The sequence below is a fragment of the Rhamphochromis longiceps genome, linkage group LG6 (assembly GCF_057381845.1).
Source record: "Rhamphochromis longiceps isolate RC_006_pf linkage group LG6, R_longiceps_female_GT1.1, whole genome shotgun sequence".
NCBI lineage: Eukaryota > Metazoa > Chordata > Actinopteri > Cichliformes > Cichlidae > Rhamphochromis > Rhamphochromis longiceps.
The window spans coordinates 41,713,955-41,736,096 of record NC_140562.1 but is presented as its reverse complement, the minus strand read 5'-3'; the positions used below and the strand labels follow the sequence as shown (position 1 = coordinate 41,736,096).

Here is a 22,142-nt window from a genome sequence, read left to right as displayed (position 1 = left end):
TTATTATGTTCATAAAACAATTATGAAATAAAGCATAAGAACAGGGAAATTTAAATCCGTTATAATTTTTTTTTTTTAAAAAGCAACTGAAATCTACAAAACTGAGTCCCCCATTCCAAACAATCCAGATTATATTGTCAAGTATGAAAAGAGGACTGGAGTCAAATTCAATCTAAGTCTCAGAGACAGAAATTCTTTGACAAAACAACTGAAAAATATAAGAGCTGTTCATTTTCTAATATTGAGGCACAACTTCTGAAATTGTGAGATAACATAGCATGTTTGGGTTGTAACTGTGCGAGCAGTTCAGGGAAGACATTCAGAGTAATGGCTCTGAATGGTTGGACAGAATTCATGGTATACAAACTCTTATTAAGAGTCACAGTGAACATCTACACACATGCACTCATGTTTTTTTTTAACTGTGGACCTGTTGTATTCTGATTTTACCGCCTGTGTGCTTTCACATCATTAAATAGTGCAGTTGTCTAAATGTTTGCAAAATCTAAGTGATATTTACTTGCTGGGAGGGCTTAACCGTTCAGGACATGTGTTGGAGAGCGGCATATGTGTGTGTGTGTGTGTTGCTTCTGGCACAAAGACAATTCAGACAGTAATTTGGTTTCATCCTTTATTCTGACAGAACATCAGCCCATGGGGATTTACATTAACTGATGACAAAGTAGGACCTTGCCAAATGGCAAGAAGAGAACAGTCTTCACAAAAGTTCAGTATACAAACAACTCAGTAAATGACATGCATGATAGTATAAAACCAAATACATGTTTAGGGGACAAAATACAATATAGAACTCACACTGTAATACAAACACCACTGTCCAGCACTTTTAGAGCTGTTTGACCAACACGCAACTGAAATGAAAGCCACGACAAACGTACGCAGCATTTTTAAAACGTTCTTTTTGTAAGACTGTGCCACCCTTCACTGGACCGGAGACAGCCTCCCGAGGACGGCTGCTGAGTTTCCTTTCAGATCACGTCATGTGGACGTAATCTGAGGCTGTCGGGACAGGAGTGCTCATGTAGGCACGTACAGTTTCTCCACACGTGTTCACAATCACTGCTCTCGAAAGTTCATCAACACCTGTTGAAATTCTATATTTATATTCATGTTCTGCAAAATCAAAGGTGAATTTATATATTATTTTGCTAACTTGAGATAAAGTTTTCTACTCTGCACCTAAGCGAACAACTGATAAAAAATAGAAAGTGTAGAAATACAAATTATGATCAGAATTTACAGCACAAGAGTAATAATACAAGTAGGAATCACAATCGCACGTATAAAAAGACACATGCATCATATCCTGCATGTCCTTATCTGTCTTTGCTTTTTTTCTTCTTTCTGACGGCTCGTTCACATTCACACTGTTGGATAGAAGCCAAAAAATGTAACGTTTTGTATACTTGAAAAACAACAATACCACTATGAGCTATAAGAGCAGTGACTAGCGTATATGAAAGTTTTAGTCTGTGAATTACACAATCAACAATTTAGTAAAACAGGTTTCCAGTGACATTAAAGGCAACAGCATGGCAGAGGAAGGCTTCCTGCTACTACCAGGCATCTAGTGCACATAAAACACACAACAAAAAACATTACACAGTCTTAAAAATCAAATCATCAATAAAAGGGAGTAGAATTTGCACTGCTGTAAAACTTTCAATTCTCTGAATCTTAGCTGCAAACATTTGCACTGCCTCAGAGAAAAAATGATCCCACGCTAAACTACAGCTTTGCATACAGTTACAAAAAAACGACAGTACGTTAAAAACAAAAAAAGAGAAAGGCACTTCTCCCGTACTCTTGGAGAAAAAATAAAAACGTGAGAAAGAGGAATGAGCGAGGAGGAAAACGAGGGAGATGTTTGGCGACTTCTCTGCGCAGTCGTGGAATAAACTGCTACACTCAGTTATTTTGTGAAATGCATTTGAGCGAAGCGGGTGTACAGTTTCATCTCCCCCTGATTTTCTTTACAGCAAAACTCATCATTCAGCAGACAAGGAGGGGGGAGGAAAAAATGGGACGTTTAAAAAGCACGAGATAGTGCTGGTGTCACTTCCATCAGTGTTTCTGTTGCCATTTCATGAGTTTTATTATTTCTCAGCACCTCCAGCATTGCACTGCAGCCGAGCTTATCAGCTGACTTAAAATTAACCTAACTAGCAAGATGAGGAGAGTTGCTGTTGCTGCATTATTGGACTTGAGGCAGCCTTAGTGAATAAAGGAAGGAGATGATGATGAAATGAACTGTCTAAACATCTTTCTCATATGAAGCCGTGCAAAACGTTCACTCGTTCTTTGTTCTCAGGGTGACACTTCTTTGTTCTATGTGAAAGAGCCGCGTCCTGCTGACAATCAGAGGAAAGGTAGCGGCACCCGCTGCACAGCGCTGCGATGCAGATCATATGACTATGTGAAATGTTAATAAATAACAACATACTATTTGTGTGTTGTTATAATCGTCAACGTCCTGGAGGACTGATTATTCCTTTTGTGCAAAGTCTCTTTTTTGTGCAAGTGTCTTTTTACCACAGTGCTGGTGGTCATTAGGAAAGGAAAATTCAGGTCTGGGCAGCAGCTCAACCTGTCAAAGTGTGCTTGTGAAAGTGAACTACTGTAAGCTTGTAGCAAAAAAGAAAAAATGAAATGGTTTTAATGAACTGTATGTAATTTGTTTCCATTTTAAGTAATGACTAATGATTTAAATAGAATGCAGCACAAACTGCAACATTTTATTCTGGGTCTGTGTGAATGTTATTATTGTGGCTATTTATACGACACAGGCTTATGGCTTTTAGCCAGGGAGCCTATTTTTTTTTTACTGTATTTTCTTTAGAAGACAACAGCTCATAGGTCGGGTACCAGAGAGCTCAGCTCATATCTGCTGCTGTTGTGTCAGCAGTGCTGTACAAACTGTAAAAAGCATCCAGCCTTTGCTGCTGTTCCCCCTCTGTGAAATCGTGCCCAGCCGGCAGACAAACATGCCTCCAGCCGGCGCCCACCCTTTCTCCCCCTTGTTGTGAGACTTCTCAGCAGCTGGTGGTGTCCAGCAGCTGCTTGGCCACGGCAGCCTCTTCCTTTTCTGAGTTGGTCCTCTTAACGTGTGCGACCTTGGATGTTGCTCTCTGCCTGCGTTTGACATTAAACACATCCCACTTCTCCGGCAGCAGGCCCTTGTTGAAAATGATGGACGCCAACAATGAAACAAGGAGAATAGACATTAGAGAGATGAGCATGATGGCGGTACGGAAGGGAAAGTACTGGGTTAGCTTTCCCTCCTTGTCCAGCCGGCAGCCGGGGAACTGGATGGCTGGTGGGAGGCCAATGAGGGGCTCGCCGCTCAGGATCCTCATGACGAGCCCCATTATGTAGCCCACGATGGCGCCGTAACCGTTGGAGACCTTGAAGAAGAGGATGCAGACCAGCTGAGGGAACATTATGGTGTAGGACATGTCCACGCCGACAAGCCAGAACACCAGGACGCTACTGTCCAGGAAGGTGAGGCCGGTGCCAGCCAGACCCACGACCACCACGGAGATACGGATGACCCACTGCATCTCACAGTCTGAAGCCTGAAGGAGCAGAGGAAATGACAAGACAGACAAACAGAGTTAAATAATACATTACATAAACATGCAGCTTGTTGAGCCCTCCAAGGTGAAGAGATGCTGTATATCTAAGCCACTGTGCGAGACGCCAGCAGTGAACAGTCTCACTGTAGGAAACACTGGGTGTAGTTGAAATAATGAAACAGGTCGTTGCTTTCAAATAATTCTTTCTGCACAGTTAAGAACTTTTTTTCATGCTGTCTGTTTCTTTAAATGTTAATGTAAATGAAATGATTATTACAGCTTAAGCACAGATATCCTGCATAAATGGCTGCACATTGTGTTTCATGTCTTTTAAAAGGAAATTGATGATTAATCCTGGTGAATCATCATTTGTATCTCCACAGTATGCCAGAAAATTAAATCTCTTATGAAGTGAAATTGCCACCGGCACATGAAAAACAATGTTTTACGTCAACCAGTAACAGTGTTTTATCTACGCTGACCGTTATGGTGATGACAGTTCAAAATGGGGGGATGTTTTTAACATCTGAGAAGCATAAATGACGACAGTTTGCTGAATTAAAGTCGGCAAATTCAGCAAAACCAAAAGATGGTGAGCACTACAGCTGCTGATCTATGACTAACAAGATGGCATTGTCAGTTGAATTAACGAAGCCTCCTTATTGGATGATTCATCAGCATTACCGCAGTTGTCCATACCACTGGGATGATTCATTTAGGAACAAAGTGTTCTTGAGCAGCAGACGCTGACACGCCTTTTCTGGAAGATCATATTTGATCCCTAATGGAACTTTTCCTTCACATAAACAAAAATGGCATTGCATTACACCTGAAGGTGGCAGCACAATGGACCTTCAGACCAGGATCAAGTAGTAATAGGACACTGCAAACTGGTGCTGTGGTGTCGTCTCACAGTAAGAAGGTTCTAAGTTTAAATATCCCCACCACCTCTGTGCAAGGGTGAGGTTTCCTGCATAGTACAAAACCACATGCTTGTTTGGTAAACCGTCCACGGTTGATATGATGCTACGATGGCTCCATTTGCAATGACCTGGAGTTAAGATAGGTAGTTAAAAGAAAAGGATGCACAGACATTATAATGCTGCCTCAATGCAACAGAGCAGAACACACTGCTGCTTTTACAATCCGATTAGTGCTGCTAAAAACACTCACCTGCTTCCTGATGATGTTCTTGTAGATATTTGAGGAGAACAACGAGGCAGAGGATAGCAGGGCCGAGTCCATGGAGGACATGACAGCGGCAGCTACAGCCCCAATGCCAATGACAGAGACGTAGGGGGGTGTGAGGTACTGCAGAGCGATGGGGAGGATGGATCCTGCCTGGTCGCGCTCGTACGGGGTGGGCAATCCATAAGAGGTTGAGTTCCAATCTAGCAGGAAGCAGGCGAGATCAAATTTCCACATTAAGGGGATGGACACAATCATATCAGTAAGAAATATGTGCTAAGGCGAAAAGCTGATGAAGGAATTTTCCACAGGTGCAAGTTTAGAGGCTTTACCTGTAGATGCAGCCACGGCCCCGATCAGGACTGAGGGGATACCGAGCACCAGGCAGCAGGCCGAAGAGGCGAAGCAGGTCACTTGAGCCTGGGTGTAAGATGAGGAGGACAGGATCCTTTGGTAGAACGCCTGGTAGGCCAAACCGCCCAGAGCCTGGCACAAACACACACACAGTTCAGACACGATGACAGGAATCGGCTTGGAGTGTGAAACAGGACAAGATCAATCCTGCAGTGAAGCCACTGCTGTTATTCTTGGCCAAGTTTAACTTAACTCGTTTGCTTCGCTGAAAAACAATGTTGAGTACCATTTCCACGTGTGGCATTCACACTCACCAGCAGCATGAAGTCATCGAACCACTTGCCAGCCTCATCGAGCTCCACGGTGCCGACCCAAGGAGCCTGGAAAGTTGCGTTGTATGCAGTCAGCGAGATGTCCACAGAGTGAGGGTTGGTCATCATGAAAGGGACGCACACCCACTGTTTACACAAGCAAGAACACAGATGATCTGATTATTAGCTCAGCAGGGGATATTTTTCATCAGACACTGAGGACGTCAACACTTTTTATTGACTGTTTTTATTCTGAGTGAAATACAGTCAACTAAAAACAGTCAATTCATTTGCTGTTCTGGACATTCTTAATCACATAAAATCTTCTCTGTCTGCAGACTTAAATGGTTTAACGTCTAAGTCAACACAGACCCTGGATACTGTAGCTCCTGTGAAAACTAAGGTCTCTAATCAGAAGTATTTGACTCCGTGGTATAATTCTCAAACACGTACCCTAAAGCAGATGACTCGTAATCTGGAGAGGAAATGGCGTGTCACAAATTTAGAGGATCATCATTTAGCCTGGAGAAAAAGTTTGCTGCTTTATAAGAAAGCCAGAACATCTTATTATTCATCACTGATTGAAGAAAATAAGAACAACCCCAGGTTTCTCTTCAGCACTGTAGCCAGGCTGACAAAAAGTCAAAGCTCTTTTGAGCCAACCATCCCTTTAACGTTAACTAGTAATGACTTCATGAACTTCTTCACAAATAAAATTTTTATCATTAGAGAAAAAATTACCAGTAACCATCCCACAGATGTAATATCATCTACAGCTACTGTTAGTACCATTGATGTTAAGTTAGACTCTTTTTCTCCAATTGATCTTTCTGAGTTAACTTCAATAATTACTTCCTCCAAACCTTCAACGTGTCTTTTAGACCCCATTCCTACAAAACTGCTCAAAGAAGTCCTGCCATTAATTAATTCTTCGATCTTAAATATGATCAACCTATCTCTAATAATCGGCTATGTACCACAGGCCTTCAAGCTGGCTGTAGTTAAACCTTTACTCAAAAAGCCATCTCTAGACCCAGCAGTCTTAGCTAATTATAGGCCAATCTCCAACCTTCCTTTCATATCAAAAATCCTTGAAAGAGTAGTTGTCAAACAGCTAACAGATCATCTGCAGAGGAATGGTTTATTTGAAGAGTTTCAGTCAGGTTTCAGAGCTCATCACAGCACAGAAACAGCTTTAGTGAAGGTTACAAATGATCTTCTTATGGCCTCTGACAGTGGACTCATCTCTGTGCTTGTCCTGCTAGACCTTAGTGCAGCATTCGATACTGTCGACCATAATATCCTATTAGAGGGATTAGAACATGCTGTAGGTATTACAGGTACTGCACTGCAGTGGTTTGTATCATATCTATCTAATAGACTCCAATTTGTGCATGTAAATGGAGAGTCCTCTTCACACACTGAGGTTAATTATGGAGTTCCACAGGGTTCAGTGCTAGGACCAATTCTGTTTACATTATACATGCTTCCCTTAGGCAGTATCATTAGAAGACATAGCATACATTTTCACTGCTATGCCGATGACACCCAGCTCTATCTGTCGATGAAGCCAGATAACACACACCAATTAGTTAAACTGCAGGAATGTCTTAAAGACATAAAGACCTGGATGGCCGCTAACTTTCTGCTTCTTAATTCAGATAAAACTGAGGTTATTGTACTCGGCCCTGAAAATCTTAGAAATATGGTATCTAACCAGATTCTTACTCTGGATGGCATTACCTTGGCCTCCAGTAACACTGTGAGGAACCTTGGAGTCATTTTTGACCAGGACATGTCCTTCAACGCACATATTAAACAAATATGTAAGACTGCTTTCTTTCATTTGCGCAACATCTCTAAAATTAGAAATATCCTGTCTCAGAGTGACGCTGAAAAACTAGTTCATGCATTTATTACTTCCAGGCTGGACTACTGTAATTCATTATTATCAGGATGTCCAAAAAACTCACTGAAAAGCCTTCAGCTAATCCAAAATGCTGCAGCAAGAGTACTGACAGGGACTAGAAAGAGAGAGCAGATTTCTCCTGTTTTGGCTTCCCTTCATTGGCTTCCTGTTAAATCCAGAATTGAATTCAAAATCCTGCTCCTCACATACAAGGTCTTAAATAATCAGGCCCCATCTTATCTTAATGACCTTGTAGTACCATATCACCCTATTAGAGCACTTCGCTCTCGCTCTGCAGGCCTACTTGTTGTTCCTAGAGTATTTAAAAGTAGAATGGGAGGCAGAGCCTTCAGTTTTCAGGCCCCTCTTCTGTGGAACCAGCTTCCAGTTTGGATTCGGGAGACAGACACTATCTCTACTTTCAAGATTAGGCTTAAAACTTTCCTTTTTGCTAAAGCATATAGTTAGGGCTGGACCAGGTGATCCTGAATCCTCCCTTAGTTATGCTGCAATAGACGTAGGCTGCCGGGGGATTCCCATGATGCATTGAGTTTTTCCTTTCCAGTCACCTTTCTCACTCACTATGTATTAATAGACCTCTCTGCATTGAATCATATCTGTTATTAACCTCTGTCTCTCTTCCACAGCATGTCTTTTATCCTGTCTTCCTTCTCTCACCCCAACCGGTCGCAGCAGATGGCCGCCCCTCCCTGAGCCTGGTTCTGCCGGAGGTTTCTTCCTGTTAAAAGGGAGTTTTTCCTTCCCACTGTCGCCAAAGTGCTTGCTCATAGGGGGTCATATGATTGTTGGGTTTTTCTCTGTATCTATGAAGTGCCTTGAGGCGACTTTTGTTGTGATTTGGCGCTATATAAATAAAATTGAATTGAATTGAATTGAAAGACCCGAAGTTCTTTGTAGAATGGAAAATTCTGTAACCTCTGAAAACACCACCGGCAGCAGAAGATTATGTGATATTAAGATCAAAGAACAGATATTAAATGACTCGTGACGGAAGCCTACTCATCAGTTTCTAAACTTTTAAGCTTAATCAGCATTTAGGGAAAAGGTTTCAGGTCCATTTTTTGCTCATTTCCAGCTGTAGAATTGCTCGACTAACAACTAGCATGCTGGTGCCACGAGGGCTGCCAGTTGTCCTTAAGTTGCCGTTGAACAAATGTGGAGATCTACCATTGCAAAGGTAGAGAATAACAACTTTTGGGGGTGTGACGTGGAGTCTTAGCGTGCAGACAGAGCCTTGACAAACATGGGGCTTCCCAACGGTGGTACATGAACGCGCCTACATAGCAGCCTTTTAGCAGTTGACAGCTGTAACATCAACAATCTTATTTGCTTATGTGGATGGCAGCCATTTTGAAAACTGAGTGATGGAAATTTCAAATAAGCTACTGAAACCAGAGCCTGGTTTAATAGCACCAGTTTGCATTGTTAATAAGCTACCTGTTGACTCTATATTGAAATCTTATCCTTCTATATTCTTTCATGCAGCAGAGCGAGTAACCTGATAGGATACATGCTTAAATAATATTTGTCTCTCAGCGGGAGCCCCTGCGTTGCCATATCAGTAGACGGTTACGCACCAAGCTGATGAAGATGAGGATCAGCTGGATGACGTCTGTGTAAGCCACAGAGTAGAGCCCCCCCAGCAGTGTGTAGATTATGGCCACCACTGAGGAGATGATGATGGAGTAGACATAGGGCAGGTCCAGGATCACGCTCATGGTTCCACCTGGAACAACAGAGCAGAGCGATGAGCATCGGAGGACTGACGGACACTCGGGTGCAGATGAGTGTATCTATGTTTACATGCAGCTTCTCACTTTCGTTGTTTAATTAGATGGTTTTAGGTTCTCAGTCTCTCTTTAAATACGCTCTCTCACACACCACATCCACTCTTATTTTAAGTTCTAATGAGAAACATTGTCTGGTTATACTGTTCACATATAGAGATGCAGTATTAACACATTACTCATAAGAGCAACATTACATGTGTAGCCGTTTAACTCAGTTACGCTTAAGCATGGGTGACTTTGGTTTAAACCTTATGTTAAGCAACGCTACAACATAAAAGTGATGATGACAAAACTAACAAAAACCATAGAGGAACACAAAAGAAAGCAGCCTATTGATTGTGACTCCACTATGTTCAGGTTCACCCTCTTGTTTGGGCGAGTTAGCACCCTTTGTAATATTGATGTTTCATTTAAAAGAAAAACATTAAAGACAGAGGTGTGGAGAAGTGTGTTCTAGTGTGAAACAAGTGTAAAAAAAAGGAATGAAACAAGTACATTTAAATAGGTGAGTAAAAAAAAAAAGAGAGAGATCTTGTTACTCAAACAAGACAAGCAAAAACATCACTACCTTCACCGTCTCCTCTGCCACATTGCCAGGGTCCCCCCAGCCGCAGCCTGCAGCCACACCACAACAATGCCCTTAAACAGAGAAGTGTCAGATCGGCACCATCCACCCCGCTGACCTTTCACCCCACCCACATTACAGCTACCTGACCACCCCGTCTCAACTTCCCCACTAGCTTTGCATTATTATGAACTGAGACATGAACGCTTTAGATTGACCTTTAACCCTGTTTGTGTATTTTATTGTAATATGATCCATTTCTCTGACTTTATCAGGTTCTTATTGGAAAATGTAAACGACTGGACTAGGTGTCAACTATCTAAGATCTTGTGGCCCTGCAAAGGAAGGTTTGTTATACAGGTGTTCATTTTATTTTGCACTTAGGCTTCATTTAACGTTTTAGCATTAACTCTGAAACTGTCTGACACTTCTGTGATGGGTGGGACATGATGCAGCACAGTCACTGCATCGTAAATAATTCCTGGATGGCCTGTTTTCCAGATATAGTATCAGAGCTCTTATGCGTTCTGTGCTGAACTGTGCCTTTCCCCTCAATGCTAAATTTAGGAATAGGAAAGGTGGAATGAGAACCAGGGGCCTCTGGGGCTTAATGAACAGCACCAGGGATGGACAGGGGCAAAGAGCATCCCAAACACCCCCCAGGTTGTTATTAGATCCTTGTCCCACTTACAAACCTCAAACATGTGTGCATGCACACACGCACACACGCACACACACACACAGGCACCCCCCCCTTCCAAACTGTCCTGTTCCACATTTCTTCTTGGCAGAAATTGGACCGTGACAGTGCCGTTGATACTCCACTGCTAAGTGACAGCACATCGAAAGCATTTTTTTTTAGTTAAGTACCCACCCACCCACACACACACACACACACACACACACACACACACACACACACACACACACACACACACACACACACACACACACACACACAAAGAGGCACACGCTCAAGCATAAAGCAGCTCGGTTTATGCTATACATACACACATACAGTCACTCAGCAACATCGCCCTCAGCAATATCAGGTGTTTGTGTGTGCGCATGTGATGCGTGCACATCAGGGAGGTTTGCATAACATTTCCAAAAAAACACTGGTGGACGTTGTTACACTGACATGTTAAGGAGGGGTGTCCCCTGATTCTATATCAGTTTGTAGGTTTGAAAAAAAAAAAAGAGTCCCAGGAGCATTCCCGCCTCCCCACCAGTCCTTTTATGGAGCACTGGCACAGCTTAAAGTGACTCAAACAAATCTCATTAGATTTCACTGCTTCTCTTTAAATCTTTAAACTACACACAGGCATTAAACTTTAATTCAGCATGTAACATTTACCCGTTAGTAACAACTGGCACAAACTTTGGAAAATGTCTCTAATGAAACAGCAATCTGATTGGAATAATTGATCACCTTTCACAATCAAAAGGCTGCTCGATGTCTAACCCCCTTTTCAAATAACACTGGAAAAGAAAACAACATTAAAAAACACAAAGGAAAACATTATACACACACAAAGGCACGCAAACACGCACACACTTTTGCCTCTTCGCAAACACCCATGCACATACACACTTGCGTTCACCATCTCAGCACGTACCACACACACATACACACGACACCATCAAAACAGTGTTAACAATGTTACCAAACAAGCAGGTTAAATAAGTCACACCATTCCCATTACTTTACGAACATTTCAAAGTAAATTCAATCCATCATCAAACCTTGTATGTGAACTTTTACTCTTTAAAAACAAACAAACAAACAAAGAGACCCTACCAGCAGGAGTGGTGAGATTTTAGATCATATGACTGATAGAAATAGAATTGTTACCTAAACATGAGTGATAATACAAAGATCCACATTAATCTTCAAATAAGTCAGGTGAACACTATGTAACAACAATAACCCAGAGCTGCAATTATTTTTAGTCACTCATCCTCATTGTGCCTATAATAAGGGACAACATTTGTCTTTGCAGAGCCGATAGGATGACCTCACAGCCGTGCACGAGAGCAGCGTACTTGGTTCGCTCTACATCGTTTCGTTTTTTTTGTCTTTTTGACACGGACTATTAGCAACACTGGTGTTTACATTTTTTAGGCTATTAATCCTTCATTTTAGACAAGGCTTTATTTACAGCCAGCAATCAGGATGTTTACAAATGTTGCTAGCAGATACCTGTTGTAGCTAATTATTCAAGCTAAACGAGTTAGTCTGACTTTAAACTGAGTTGTATAGCTAACTAGATTATAACTAGCATGCATGCTGGTGCTAAAGTAGCATAAATAAACTGAGAAATGCTCTGTTCAGATCTTGCAGGGTATAAATAGCTGGTCCTTCTAAAAAAGGAATAGTTGTTTTAAAAATGCAAAGCTTATCAACTTGTTTTTTTGAGATGCTAACGTATCGTCTTCTGTTAACTTTAAAACAATTGCGAACCTCAAAATCGAACCAAGAGCAGGACAAAGTGATAAGATTACTCTACCCAAAGTAGTGTACCTTATAATTCTATTGTTTGTGTGTTTTTTGTGTTTTTCACCCATTCTTTAAACTTCTTTAAGCTACGTTAACAGCTGGTGAAGAAGTTACAAGCCAGCGACTGTTTACAAAGTTGGCTGTTCACTGACAACTTTTGTTTGCAGTTTTCTTATAGCATTGTTTTCTTCACCTGCTTCCTTCCTCTGAATTATTTACAGCATTCAAGCTGTTTGCCAAAAAACCATCCACTATCAGTATCCTGCTGTTTTTTCTTTTTTTACCATATACTCTATTGGTTGCACAATTATGTGCGTACACATTATGTTGCCAGACCTTTTATAAAGTGTGAAGTAACTTACCCAGGCTGACAAGTGTGCGTGCCACCCACAGCACGTCTGCAACCAGTGCAGGAAAGATCAGTGCACTTGCAAGGACATTCCCATACTTCTTTTGGAAAGGATCCATCATTGTCACATACTTGTTCTCTCTCATTGGCTTGGCAAAGAAAAAGCCACCTGCAGGAGGAGGAAAGGGATTTAGCAACACATCTGATTACCTCCTTGAAAATGTTGTCAAGTTTAGGATACATCGTTTACATATATCTTTCATTAACGAGAGAGAAAGGAAGCGATTTAGTGGCCGAGTGAAAGAATGAACGCTTTTGAACAATAGAAAAAAACAAGTTCTCCCTCCAGATAGCATAATAAACACCTTCAGACAAACCCATGGGGCCATAAGGCCAACAATGAGGCATGTTGTATTTCCTGATAAGAGGCTCCAGTTCACATTACTCTCACGATCTGTGGGCTATTGTGAAAGAGGTGCCCGAGTGCCGATGACTGAACATGTCACAAATGTTTATGGATGCCGGATGCCCTGCTGAGTTTGTCAATTTGGTGAATTCACAAGAAGGCAACCCAAGCTTAGGGGTAAACTCATCTGTTTGCACCTGTTGCCTCCAGTTAAAATCCTAAACTGATTTACTACAGTACTATTTTTAACACGAGCAACACTTTTATTGGTGCAGTCAAACGGGGTCTGCGGGAAAGGGAGTTGCACGGACGGCGGTCAGTAACACTTCTGCTGCAGACAGAGACTCATTTTATTAATGCATTTTACACACTGTGGATAACTTAAGGTGATTATGGTTAAAATACTAAACCTATAGCTGCTCACATCTCTATCATATTTCCATAGTTCTCTCATAGATTTCAGTTTAGACTGACTTCCTCTAACAATAGCACCTCTCGTACCCAAAGGTCATTGTACCACAGGACCTTCATTAGCTCCTCCTGGGTGTAAAATGAAGCATACAAATGTTGAACTTTCTTCTTCCAAACACTGGAGGGGGCTAAGCTGTGTTGTTAGGCTCATTAAAGCTGACATCAACTTTTTGTTTCTATTTAAAAGTCCACCCCTGGAATGTGAGGATAACAAGCACCAATCCGACCTGCACAGTTGCATCCAATCAAATGAAGCCTGAACTAAAATCATGTAAAAAATACCTGCATGACCAAACGGACACGCTTCTATTCTAATCGACCCAGAGCGTGCTTTGAGTGCTTTGTACTTGCATTGCACACGTCCTGCTGTGGCTCTCTTTGTTCTTGTTTCATAAGTGGGTTCCACTCACCTAAGAAGAAGGTCAGGACATAGGGCACAGGCATGAGTGCCCAAACTGCGCCTAGTGTTGGGTTGTATGTTGCTTCAGCTATACCCAGGATGAAGCCTCCACCAACCCATGTAGCTGCGGACGAAGAAAAACAACTCACTTGTCTTATTCATGTACCACTTTCAAAGATCAAAATTTAGTGCACTATACAAAAGACTCAGTGTATATATATTAGTGTATATATATTCACACCATCTGACTGCCTTACCAGTAAGTGTGAAGATACCAACTAGTAAGTTGATATTGCGTCCAGCCAGTAGAGTTATCTCCATGCCGTCTCCTGTGCATTTTTTCTCCTCCTTTTTGGAACGCAAGGATGCCCAGATGCCCGTGCCCAAGATGAGCAGGTAAAACAGCGCCATCACCACCAGGCCTGGTATATTGAGAGCCATCTTGAACTACTTTTGTGTCCTGTAGAGAGACATCAGAGGCTGGTTAAAAACTGAGTCGCCAACTGCTTCAAAAGGAAACATGCAGATGCTGCTTGCAGGTCTTTTAATTGTAAAATACAAATAAATCACATCTAATTCTCTTTTTTGTATAAATAAATATTTGCAGGACTGTAGCGCAAGGAAGATGGGGGAGGAGCCACGTTTGCATACATTTAAAAGTCACCTGAGAAGAATCTGATAAAAACGTGCATTCATAATGTGCAGGAAGAAATTAAGCACAATGAAAAGAAAACAGAAGGATATGTTTGTATTAATGAAACCTGAGCAAAGTGCAAAGAAACTATATGCCTCTTTAAAAAAGCAAAAAAAGGTTAGAGTTTAAAAAACCCCCAAAAACATAAGAAAGGAGCAGTAGCATCTGAGGGCCTGGGTCTTGGTGCAAAAGGGGGGGTAATAAGAGGCAAGGGGCATGAAGGATGAAGAGTCAAAGAGGTGAAAGGGGTCTCACCATAACACTCGGCAGCACTGATGAAGATGGTGGACAGATGTTGTCCCCCGTCTTCAGTGGTTGAGTAGCCTGAATTTCAGCCCCAAACATTGGGAAGTGAACACATCTGAGAGCCACATTAATACGTGTGTGTGTGTGTGTGTGTGTGTGTGTGTGTGTGTGTGTGTGTGTGTGTGTGTGTGTGTGTGTGTGTGTGTGTGTGTGTGTGTGCAGTTACTGTGAGAGGGCATTGCACCGAAGCCTTCTTTGAAAAAAATTAAAAACGGACTCTCACTCATAGACGCGCTAAAGTTTTATTATTGAACACATCACAGTAAAGCAGTAATGTTTCTTATTATAAACCAACTCCTTTATTTTAAACACAGCCAGTTCATTGGTTAAAAGTTTTTCATTCATAAATAATTGGTTTAAAAAAAAAAAGAAGCCTACATACACACATGAGAGAATATGTAAGAGGAAAAAAAAAGAATTTTGGTGCGAGTTAAAGCTGAAAAAATAATTTCTTTTAGGAAAATGTGTTTACATGGAAGCATGGAAGGAATGAGCGAGGTGGAGACGGGCTGTGCGGGCTACTGGCTCGCTGCCAGAGTCCACTAAAGCCTCAAAAGCACACTGACACAGCCCATGTGTTTTATTCCTCCTGTTGTTCGAGTGTGCGCGTTTGTACACACTGTTATTGCCTATATATAGCAAACATAGCTGGGTTCAAACTGCATCATTGCTACATTAAAGTGCTCATATTTTCTATGCAAAGCTGTAAAGGTTTAAAGAGAACAGAGGGCTGCAAACACAACCCTGAATAATCTGAGTCGGTGCCTCTGTACTGTGTGAGGAACACCAGGCTAGAAATACAACTCTTTCTGGCAAAACAAATGTCTTATGAGTTCTTATGAGGGGCCGTACAAGCCAAAATTCATTCTTTCACTCTCACACACATACATTCTTCTTTCACACACATATACTTTCACTCTCGATAAGTGTACACAAAGAGTTGAGCGCGCATGGGCAGGAATGTTGAGAGCGCAAATACAAAAACTGAGCGAGAGGGGCTGCTATTGTGTGTGTGTGTCTGTGTGGATAATAGCAAAAACTGAAATACATTTTTTGCACGCAGCAATGAATTTTGTTCACTCAAATTCAGCTTTTCTTCGCTCAATATAAATTTCTGCTCAAAATGCAACACTTGCACCTGCAAATATTTTTTTTATGTGCGCTCAGAATAGTGGCACAAAAATAACGCCATAAAAGACTGCCCCACGCCAGTCGAACTCCGTGTAGCTACATGGCTCGTTGAAGCTACCCGGGTGTTAGCTGGTCTAAAAAGTTCCCTCATCTCACTTTCCACCGTGTTGTGGGTAACACTGGGTGCAGTTGAGCCCGTCCCATTTCAATCAAGTGACGAGGACAACGATGTGACCGTTTCAGGAGATGATAAAATATTTCTTAACACCCTGATAGCTTGCTGAAGAACTCGAGTTTCTTCTCTCCCCTCCATGCTGTCAGACACTTGAAAGTGACCCGCGCGTGCTTCTCAGCCAATCACAGCGGTACAGACACCCAGCCTTCCGTTTCCATTAAACTCCTTCTGTTTCCACTATACTCTTTCATTCACATACATTATTCTCTTGCATACATATATTTTCTTCAGACATGTATGCATTCTCTTCTTACATACATATATTATTTGTGAGATAAAATGCATATTGAATGCATGTAAATGAGAGCAAAATGTAGGAATGCATAAATGAAAATGCATGTATGTTAGAGTGCAAATTTGTAAATATGTACATTAAAATACATGTATAAGAGAGCACAATATTGCAATGTGTGTGTTAAATATGTGTAAACATGAGAATAAAAATATCTAAATATAAAAATTAAAATAAAACTATGTGAGAGTGAAAGTATATGTGTGTGAATGAAGAATGTATGTGTGTGAGAGTGAAAGAATGAAGTTTGGCTTGTACGGCCCCTCATATTGTATGACTAACATTCAGCATGCAATAAACCTAAAACATCTGCACCATAACTAGTGAAGTTTGTTTGTAGGTACTGAGCAGCATCTCAATTTGCTTAGAATTCTGTCCTTGGACATGTATGGGGTTTTATATGACTGTTTTCATATTGGGTGAAATGGAATTTGGGAAGATTTATACTAGTTAATCCTTTTCCTTAAAAAGCCAATTTTAACTGACCAGACTATTTTCTCAACCGGCTCTTTTCCTCTCAATCAGAGCATGCAAGACATTTCACAGACCGGTGAGAGGTTTGGAGTCCCTCTTTCCGAATATATGTTTACTGACCTACTTTAGAGTTGAAAAGCATCCCAGTATGTCTGCCTTGCTTACTACACAGACTTTCGTTGCCCTCTGAATATCGTGCCCCTACGGACTTGGCCAGTGACGTGGATCGTCTGCCTTTTCTTAGCAAGACCAGCCACTCTCATGTTACAGACCTCTCTGGTCCAAATGCAAAAGCAAAAATTCATTATTTCACATATTTACACTTTTCACATTGACATAATTCACTCTGTTTCCTTTTTTTTGTTCACTGTTGAAAGCATGGACACAACACCAGCTGACTTTAGCTCGTATTTGATCCTGGATCACACTAAAATGATGTCCAACTGAAAGGATGCCAAGATATGTGTGCTGTAGGCAACTCCCAACCAGGCAACTAAACTCTATTAAGTAAGAGGCAACAAAAAACCAGCTGGCTTTCTTTTAATAACTCCTGACAGGTCAGCTTACGCAGCACACAGTCACATGCATTTCTTTCATTTTGCTGTCATAATATGTAACTAAAGCTCTAATAATAGCTGCTGAGCAGCATCCACTGCCCATATGTCGGATGCTACTTGCATGTTTAGGGTCTGTATCCATACATGGACCAATAGATACTGTTGGTCTGCAATTCATTTGCTGGCTTAATTTAACTTCACATTAACTTGACATGTGTTCCCAGTCCGCTTTGCTTAAGCAGTGGACTTGGAGCATGGTTTAAGTGCAATGCGCCACTTTTGGTGCAAAGAGGGACTACTTATTCCTATTTGTACATCTTCCAGGAGCTCTGGAGTGAAGTAATAGCTGTCTAATAGTTGGAAATGCAAAACTATTCCAACCACAGCAATTCCCTTCAAACAAGCTGTAGGGAATTGTTGCATTTCCTTGCACTGAAGTCCAAGCTCACGAAAGCCTGGACTTTAGAGTACCTACTCTGCAGAAGATAAAGTAAAAACCTCTAAAACTTTTAGGAACCACATTGGTCCTTAGATCCTCTGGTGCAGATAAAGAAAAAAAAAAAAGCGGTACCACCTCCAACGATTACTAGAACCAGGAAATTAGCATTGTTGCCCCACAGCCAGAAGGTCCTGAGTTCAATTCCACCATCAGGCCAGGGACTTTCTGTGTGGACTTTGTGTTCTCCTCGTGTTTGTGTGGGTTCTCTCCGGGTACTACTGCTTCCTCCCATAGTGGGGACTAAATTGCCCATGAGTGTGAATGGTTGTTTTTTTTAATGTGGCAGACTGGTGATCTGTCCAGGGTGCACCCTGCCTCTCACTCCCTGCCACCCTGAAAAGGATAAGCGGAAGAGAATGGATGGATGAACTTAGAAAAATAAAAATTAAATATTAAATCCTTCAGACTGCAAACTGGTCTCTCTGTCACTATTATCGTATTACATAGGCTAAACATTCATTTATCATTGGCTTGAATACTTTCAAGGCAAGGTCTATAGAGAAGCCTATTACTTTCATGCCTCATTGAGAAATCACTCTAATGACCCTTTTCACACAATGAACGGTATTCATCATTTTATATCGGCATCGAGCCCTTCTGCTATAAATGTCACGTCAGCAGGCTGCCGACTCATCACTGGTAATTTTCCATTACTGTTGCTACCTGGTCTAAGTGTGAATACAGCGCAGACATGAGTGTTACTGTAAGGTGACCTTGAGGGTCTGAAAGGCGCCTATAAATAAAATGTATTATTATTATTATTATTATTATTATTATTATTATTATTATTATTATTATTATTAGGGCCTGTAGCTGTCAGTGCAGTGTATCTATACACACATTAATCTGTTATTAGTTTACATACAACACAATCACATCTTCAAAGTTGGATGTACTTTGTAGTCGTGTTTTCTCTTCTTTATGGTGCAAACCAAAAGCAGAAAAGAAATCCACTTACAAGTCACCAAAAATTCCCATTTGATTAGTGTCAGCTTACAGAAATACAGAAAGAAGCGTTAAACAGATGAACCTCTGTGCTGCTGAACAGCCGTTTGATATGTCAACACTCATTTTTCCAAGCAAACAGCAACCAAACCTGAAAAACCTGTTGCGTTTTAAAAACACAAATTTCCGTTCAACGTTATTTTATGTCTCATTTCAACTAAATTAAAATGACACAACTTTTTAAATTTAGTTGTCACACAGCAGAAAACAACAACAAACATTTAACACTCACAGCAGATTTACTGCAGGTCGGGCATCTCACGATACATCAGCGCTTTGCCGTGAGCTAAATGCAGCGGGTTCAGCTGACAGAGAGCAGACCTGTTGCTGCCTTTTTTTTCTTTCTGTTTTTATGTTTTGTTTGGGTTTTTTTTTTTTTGGTCCAACATTGTTTTACATTCTCATGTGCAGACGCCTGTCACAGTGGCATTTTTCGCATGTCTCCGCCTTCCGTCCCCATGACAGACACCAATACACGCATCTAATTTGTCAGCCTCTCAGTACTTTTCCGTCACGCTGGCTCTCCAGCGCGCTCTGGGTTTGCAGCCTTTCGCTCCTACTTCCCCACCCCCGTGTGACTTTGTGATGCTGAGCGAGAGCGTGCTTACGGATATTACCGGCGTAAAATTATTTATCTTAAAGGCGGATACAGCGCTTAGAATGCAGCTGCAAAGTAATATCAGAACACAGACGTGGCATGAGGCTCAAGAGTCAATCCAGCGAGGACAACTTTCACTGAGATAATTAGGAACAACTTGGATGATTAAAGGCTTAGAGGAAGAGAAGACAGGGAAGACCAAATAAGTAAAATTGCACGTAATGCGGACTGCCTATTAAAGCAGCCCACACACATCGTTATTACAGTATAAATCCCCATAACACTTTCTTCTATGAAACACCACATCAGCATTAAAAATTAATTCAAAGTCATCACACTCTGACACTACACTAGAACCGGGCATCGTTCCAGTTTCTGCCACTTCTCTATTTCGCGATCAAACACACTAGAAAATTGCAGCTTTGAGATATGCTTCATCAGTCACACAAGACAAACCAGAGAGCCAATTTGGCTCTGCAGCGGAGGTCCTCGGTGCTATTTCTAGGCACCGGCATGCACTCCACTAAGTGTGCCCCAACTTGACTGAGTTTGAACAACTTTACAAACAGTCTGCACGTGGACTGGACACGGACACAATAACATGTGGAATTTTAGGTGATGTCAAAAAGTCTTCAGAAAGTAACACAAGGTGGCAACAAAGAAAAACAAAATACACATGCGAGCATATTCAGTGACTGAATACATACCTGAAGTGCACAGTACGACTCAGTTATAGTGATGAAGAGGGAACAGAGGCGTTTCTCACAGACCAGGTGTTAAACTCAGTCCAGGATGACACTAGTCCACAGTGCTGAGGGAATGAGAGACTACCAGAAAATGTAACGAAAGTTCTTTTAAATGAAAGTAAACAAAAATCTATCTGAAAAAAAGAAGCTGAGAAGAAAGAGGTGAGTCAGAGATGATGTTCAAAGAGAGGCTAGGGCCACCGCAGAAGGATGGAAGTCTAGAATCAGCAGCCAGACTTCCCCTGATTTTAAAGCTCACGGGGTGGGAGGGGTTAGGCACAACACACAGGAGAGGGAAGCTGCCGCTAGTGCTACCTGATTGGCGACTTGGCCCCCTGGTTCTGTCTGCAGCCAATTAGTAGTGCTCAGAATCTAGGGGCAGAGCAGACCCCTCCTTAGCTTTGGCCCACATGAGGATGGTTTTGGGTGTGGGTTGGCACTGCCACATCCAGATGCTCATTATGGCTTATTAACCCCCCCCCCCCCCCACACACACACCCCTTTACCCCTCACTGACTACCCCCCCCAACCCTTCTCAAAAACTTTATCATCTCCCATCCACTTCTCCTTTTCTGTCTCTAACTGTATCTGTCTGCCACCTACCTGCAGCCAAGGCAGCTGTGCACCCAGCCTGATGGATGCAGTACCAGGATCCTCTCTGTCCTTCAACATGAAGACAAATATAACCTCTGTCTGTGTGCTGTTTTTCCCTCTCTCTTTGGTTTCATTGGTGTGCTAATGTGTGCCCAGTACTTTTATAAAGTAGTGCTTGTTCTGTCCCATATGTTTTAGTTTATCAAGTAATTAGTAAAAAAAAATGCTGGTGTGTTTTCAGACTGCTTTCACATATTCTCACATCAGTGGTGGAAGCAGAAACGATTTCACATTCAATAAACCTGATATATGTCTGGATTCTTGTCATGTTTTACAGCAGGGGTGGTGGAACTCCAGGCCTCAAGGGCCGGTGTCCTGCAGGTTTTAGATGTGTCCTCGATCCAACACAGCTGACTCAAATGGCTAAATTACGTCCTCAACATGTCTTGAAGTTCTCCAGAGGCCTGGTAATGAACTAACTGTTTGATTCAGATGTGTTGACCCAGGGTGAGATCTAAAACTTGCAGGACACCGGCCCTTAAGGCCTGGAGTTCCCCACCCCTGTTTTACAGGAACTCTGCAGAAAGGGTGATGGCAGCTAGTCATCGTTCTCCAGAGTAAACAAATATATTATGTGGAAACCTCCCTCACATGAATATGAACTTTTTAAAATCACAACTGTGCCATTACAGCCTAATTCAGATGTCTGTATGAGCATAGATTGTTAAACTACAAAATAGCATCATTTTTTCACACCCAATGAAAAGAGAAAAAAAAAACCTTCCTCATTGAGGAAGCGAAAAAAGAAATCTCATTTTTTACTACAGGACGTTTCAGTAAAACTACGTTTTTTGTCCTTCTTTGCTTTGTCACTCTTGGATTCAAATCAACAAAGACCAGCTGTACATGTCTGCGGTGACACTGTGCCTTTACGAGTCTTCCCCCTTCCATCCTGGAAGTTCAGTAACTCTTTGAATGTGTCGCTGCATGCAAATGCACAGTCACCATGCCTTGATACTGCCTTACATGCCGGTTTAGATCAGACTTGACTGATCCCCCACAGGGCAAATTAAAATTTTCCCCTGGCTCAAGGACGGAAAGAGACGGAGAGAACACTGTATGCACCCACCACTTAAATATGACATGCAGCA

The 22,142-nt window shown here is 41.7% G+C and overlaps 1 protein-coding gene across 5 annotated transcripts; it reads right to left on the bottom strand.

Moving 5' to 3' along the window:
• Positions 1 to 626: 626 nt before the first annotated feature.
• Positions 627 to 20,629, bottom strand: LOC146668770 (high affinity choline transporter 1-like). Of its 5 annotated transcripts, none has more exons than XM_085410756.1 (10): positions 20,359 to 20,629; positions 14,810 to 18,381; positions 14,118 to 14,320; positions 13,871 to 13,984; positions 12,597 to 12,752; positions 8,957 to 9,105; positions 5,453 to 5,596; positions 5,117 to 5,270; positions 4,770 to 4,987; positions 627 to 3,596 (listed from the first exon to the last, which is right to left on the bottom strand). In XM_085410756.1, exons 3-10 carry the CDS (start codon positions 14,299 to 14,301, stop codon positions 3,054 to 3,056), a joined length of 1,662 nt encoding a protein of 553 aa, XP_085266882.1. In that variant the 5' UTR covers positions 14,302 to 14,320; positions 14,810 to 18,381; positions 20,359 to 20,629; the 3' UTR covers positions 627 to 3,053. The 5 variants fall into 5 exon arrangements, with proteins under 5 accessions (XP_085266882.1, XP_085266881.1, XP_085266880.1 ...); XM_085410755.1 differs by lacking the exon at positions 20,359 to 20,629 and adding an exon at positions 19,286 to 20,311; XM_085410754.1 differs by lacking the exon at positions 14,810 to 18,381.
• Between the last annotated feature and the right edge of the window lie 1,513 nt (positions 20,630 to 22,142).

Bases quoted from the DNA above. Each gene is read 5' to 3' on its own strand.
- LOC146668770 (XM_085410756.1), bottom strand. From the start codon at position 14,301: ATGGCTCTCAATATACCAGGCCTGGTGGTGATGGCGCTGTTTTACCTG. The intron at 9,106-12,596 runs GTAAGTTACTTC...CTGTTGTTCCAG, and splicing joins ACGCACACTTGTCAGCCTGG to GTGGAACCATGAGCGTGATC. The intron at 5,597-8,956 runs GTGCGTAACCGT...TTGTGTAAACAG, and splicing joins TCCTCATCTTCATCAGCTTG to TGGGTGTGCGTCCCTTTCAT.